At 39.2% G+C, this 4,253-nt stretch overlaps 1 protein-coding gene across 5 annotated transcripts in view; it reads right to left on the bottom strand.

Annotated features, from left to right (window-relative positions):
* LOC122261549 (putative RNA-binding protein EIF1AD) overlaps positions 1-3,802 on the bottom strand; it is an 8,280-nt gene extending 4,478 nt beyond the window's left edge. Inside the window, exons 1-2 of one of the 5 annotated variants that reach the window (XM_086556106.1) lie at positions 3,549-3,802; positions 3,196-3,391 (exon numbers count right to left, since the gene is read on the bottom strand). In XM_086556106.1, coding sequence (XP_086412232.1) covers positions 3,196-3,391; positions 3,549-3,725 — 373 coding nt within the window. In that variant the 5' untranslated portion in view covers positions 3,726-3,802. Of the gene's footprint in view, positions 1-1,501; positions 2,009-3,195; positions 3,392-3,548 lie in introns of those variants that run through there. The other 4 variants (XM_086556104.1, XM_043029248.2, XM_043029249.2 and 1 more) reach the window with 4 other exon arrangements.
* Positions 3,803-4,253: the final 451 nt, after the last annotated feature.

A 4,253-nucleotide genomic window follows, 5' to 3' on the forward strand; every position in this document is an offset into this window, starting at 1 on the left:
AATTATGACTGCAATTGTCAACATCACTCACTCATTACTTATAGTACAATAAAATAACATAGTGATCCAGAATCCCCGAACGCCATGACGCCCATTGTCAGGCAAGAGGTCCTGCGTCATGTATGACAAAAAAACACGTCATCCGTCGTTAACGGGTTAACTAACCCCAAGTAAAAGTATCAGACCACGTAAAAACGACAACAATATTATCAAACTCCATGTTTTTCTTTTCTAGGACTTTTTCTTCTGCTTGTGTGCTCTTCTGTTGCACGCCGTGGCATCCATGCTCACCAACGCAGACTAATCAATGATATGGAAACTAAATGCTATTGATTCTCTACACTATTTATCAACGCTAAATTAAACCTGTATAACTCACTTTCTACCCACAGACAAAATGTAGAACCAATGGATATTTCACATTACGAAACTCATTCAGTTGTCAACTATTCTGTCACTGACACGTGAGTGCATAGAGCACGGACTGACATCATTCACTGGTAGCTATCATGCTTTCGACTATTCATGGTAAATTTTCCGAATGATGACGCGTTACTAAATACCACAAAAGTGGTATCAATGGGTTTCTCTCAACCTCTACTATTCATATATAGTTGATATAATACATGATTCCATCCCTAGACCCAACAATATGGGTCCTGTTAGTAGGGGAGGCCATGAAGTAGATCAGGAAGTTGTGGGGTAAAATATGAATTCTGGGCATATTTTCTATGGAAAATCTTAACCCAATTACCTACCTAACTTTGCCTAGGTTTCAAGTTAGTCCTAGCCAAGAAGGGGCTTTGCCTCACCCTGGACCCCCCTTTCTTAACCCATTCACGCTGGGGGAGTTCCGGCTTTGCATGGTAACAATGTCGGGGTTTCCAAACACATGAGCCTAACACCTCGAGATTCTGGGATTCACAAGCCGCGAGCCTGGGCTGCCCACTCACTCAACCCGAGTGCTGGCCTTGCCCTGGTATCTCGTCCCTGACATCTGACGCAAAAACCACAAAGAGTCTCAGCACGTCAAATGGCGTGAATGAGTTAAGGCACTTCCTGCTACCTCGTCCTACTTTGGGGCATATTTTGTATGCAAAATCTTAACCCAATTACCTACCTTACTTTGCCTAGTCTCGAAATCAGCCTTTGCCAAGAAGAGCTTACGCCCCCCTGTGGACCTCCCCTATTCGGGGCACTTTGTGATACTTATATGTAATTAGTTCTGTAGATGAAAATGCCGCGACCACGAATAACCTTCACACTGCACCATGATGACGGCAACTGAATCTTCTCATATATTCCTCAGGATAGGAAACTAGGACCGATAATGACGCGACCACTTAACAAAGGGCACTCTATAATCATACTGTAAACAATGGGGAATAATGCTCCATCTATCGAGAGAACATAACAGTGCATGCAGGTAATTCATTGGGGGTTTCCAATCCACAGATTGTCGCTAGCCGTAAATACGTAAACACAGCCACGATTGACTTACAGGGAGAGGATGGTGGTTTTTGGGGTATTTTGCACAAGGTATGTCCCACGAAGTGCCCTAAATAGGGGGCGTCCATTGTGGAGCGAAGCCCCCCTTGGCTAGGGCTTCATTCAAAACTATGCAAAGTTAGGTAGTTACTTGGGTTAAGATTTTGCATACGAAATATGCCCCGAAGTAGGACGAGGTAGTCCGAAGGGCCTTAAAAACGGGACCCAGATTGTGGGTCGAGGGTGGAAGCGCTCTCTCTCCACTATAAAGGAACAGCATAGGTCTTCGAGAGGAATCCATCGATACCACCTTCGTGTTTGGCATTTAGTAAAGCGGCGTCATTCGGAAAAAATTACCCTGTTCGTATCACTTATATTTACCCAAGATATCAGACTTTATCAAAAGACTTCTGAAGGGAATCCACTCAGCAGGACTCGATGTGTTTTGGTTCCTCCTTCACGCCTCGCCCGTTCTCCTAAGTTCCGGATTCCGAATGCGACGTTCTTTTAGGAAATTTGCATCGCCTTCTGATAATACGTCATCATCTGCGTTATAATTTCGCGGTGGTTTGTGTGATACATGGTTGAGGGAGGACAGTAGATGAATCTCTTTGGAGCTTCCTCTTTACATAGCAAGATATAAGCGTGCGATGTTTGCCATCGTCTCTTCCGAAAAAAAAAATAAAAAAAATAAATTAATGAATAAAAAATCTTACACGAACGCAAGAGTTACCAGCAGATAAGATTCGATTTCTCTAGAATATTCAGGAAACATAAAACATACTTCTTCTGTAGTAGTTGATATGCCATTAGTAATTTTACAATAATTTTATCTATACAAGATATAATCAGAGTATAAACAAATATTGTACTGATTTTGAAATGCATTGATAATGAAATATAGAATGATAACCTAATCATGAACATGACAATCATCGAATAATAATGATGACGTTGAAGATTATCATATACATATGTACACACACGCACACACACACACAGATATATATATATATATATATATATATATATATATATATATATATATATATATATATATATATATATATATATATATATATACTGAGAGAGAGAGAGAGAGGGAGAGAGAGAGAGAGATTGCCTCATTTTCTATCATTCTATCATATTCCACATTCCTTCTTATTCCCTAATTATCTCCCCTCTCAGTTTTTCGCTGTCTCTCATACTTGCATTTCTCCAGTGTTCTTTTATCATCGTTCGCGATTTCTCGTAGTCTCTCTCATTTGTTCTTTTTCGCCTTTTCCCCATTTTCTCTGAATATTCGTATGAAAGTATGTGATAAAATGCGAGAAAATGCGAGGAAATATAATGAAATACGAGAAAAGGCGAGGGAATACGAAAGAATTCGAGAGGAAGCGGGGAAACACGGGATAACGCGAGAGAATACGAGGAAATACGAGAAAATGAGAGATATCAAAACAAAATGAAATTGAGAAACGGATAAAATGAGTGTAAATGAAAAAGAATCTACAGATTAAAAGGCAACATGAGAGAGAATGATTGATCATGAGACAGAATGAGAGAAAACGTACATACACCTACACACACGCATACACACGTAAATGATTAATTCTGGACAAGTTGTACAAAACACAACGAAAAGTATGGCCTATTGAGTCCAATTACCACAGGAATCTTTCAAAATTTGAAAATTCCAATTCTTACCAATATCAGGTTCTGGAATACTGCTGGGACCAGGAAAATGATTGGTTTCCGAGCTTCTCTTGTGTCGTTTGGCCTTGCCCTTTTTTGCCTTCGGTTTAGTTTTTTTCTGTGGGTCAAGAGGAATCGAGGAGTCAAAGATGACGAGGCCCTCGTTAGTCTGTTCAATGATGTGACGCCTGATCATAAGTTCGGCAACCTGAAAAAAAATGCAACATATCTTTACATCGACACTGGAAGAAAATATGGGGATACTTTTTCGTTCTGTGCCACCCCTTTTCACCCCTTTTTACCCCCATAGGTAATATAAATACACATACATACATATATATTTTCGTTCTTTTTCTTTTTCTTACCTGCCTCAACGAATTGGCTTCATTCTTTGAAAATAATGATCTGGCCACGATTCGGGGAAGAAGTTCTTCTAAAGAAGCTTCACTCTGTTTTGAAATTTCCTCAATAATGAGCTTCTGATACAGGAGACGTTGTTGTAACTTAATGGCTTTCTTAGTTTTCAATACAGCAGAAGCCATTTTTTCTAGAAGAGATGAAAAGCGCTGAAGAGAACAGCGTGTTAGCAGGTGAGTCTTTGCTAAACGGGGACAGGAAAGCAACTGACGAGAGGACGACACCAGGGCAGTGTTACCAAATCATCAGGACGAAATTGTGCTAGACGTGCTGTGAAAATATGCTAACTCTACTGAAAATATGCTAAATGCAATAGTAAATTATGCTAAAATTATGCTGACTTATTATTAGCTAAATAAAAATAAACCGAATGATATATTAAAACAACAATGATTGCCACTTAACATACTTTAATGGAAAATAAGTCATAGGCCAACTGATATAACCCAAAGCCTACCGAATAGAATATGCAATTATTAAATAAATGAATAGCACTTCGGGCAAACAAATGAATGTCAAATTAGCATAGAAAAATGCTTTCATTAGGACTATGCAAAAACCTACTTTAATTACTGATATAAACCAGACAGCCTACCGAATAAAACTCAATCATGAAATAAATGAAAAGCAGCTTCGCAAAACAATGATGCCAA

Source organism: Penaeus japonicus, unplaced genomic scaffold (genome assembly GCF_977035675.1).
Source record: "Penaeus japonicus unplaced genomic scaffold, GWHDUDI00000001_assembly GWHDUDI00000031, whole genome shotgun sequence".
Taxonomy (NCBI): domain Eukaryota; kingdom Metazoa; phylum Arthropoda; class Malacostraca; order Decapoda; family Penaeidae; genus Penaeus; species Penaeus japonicus.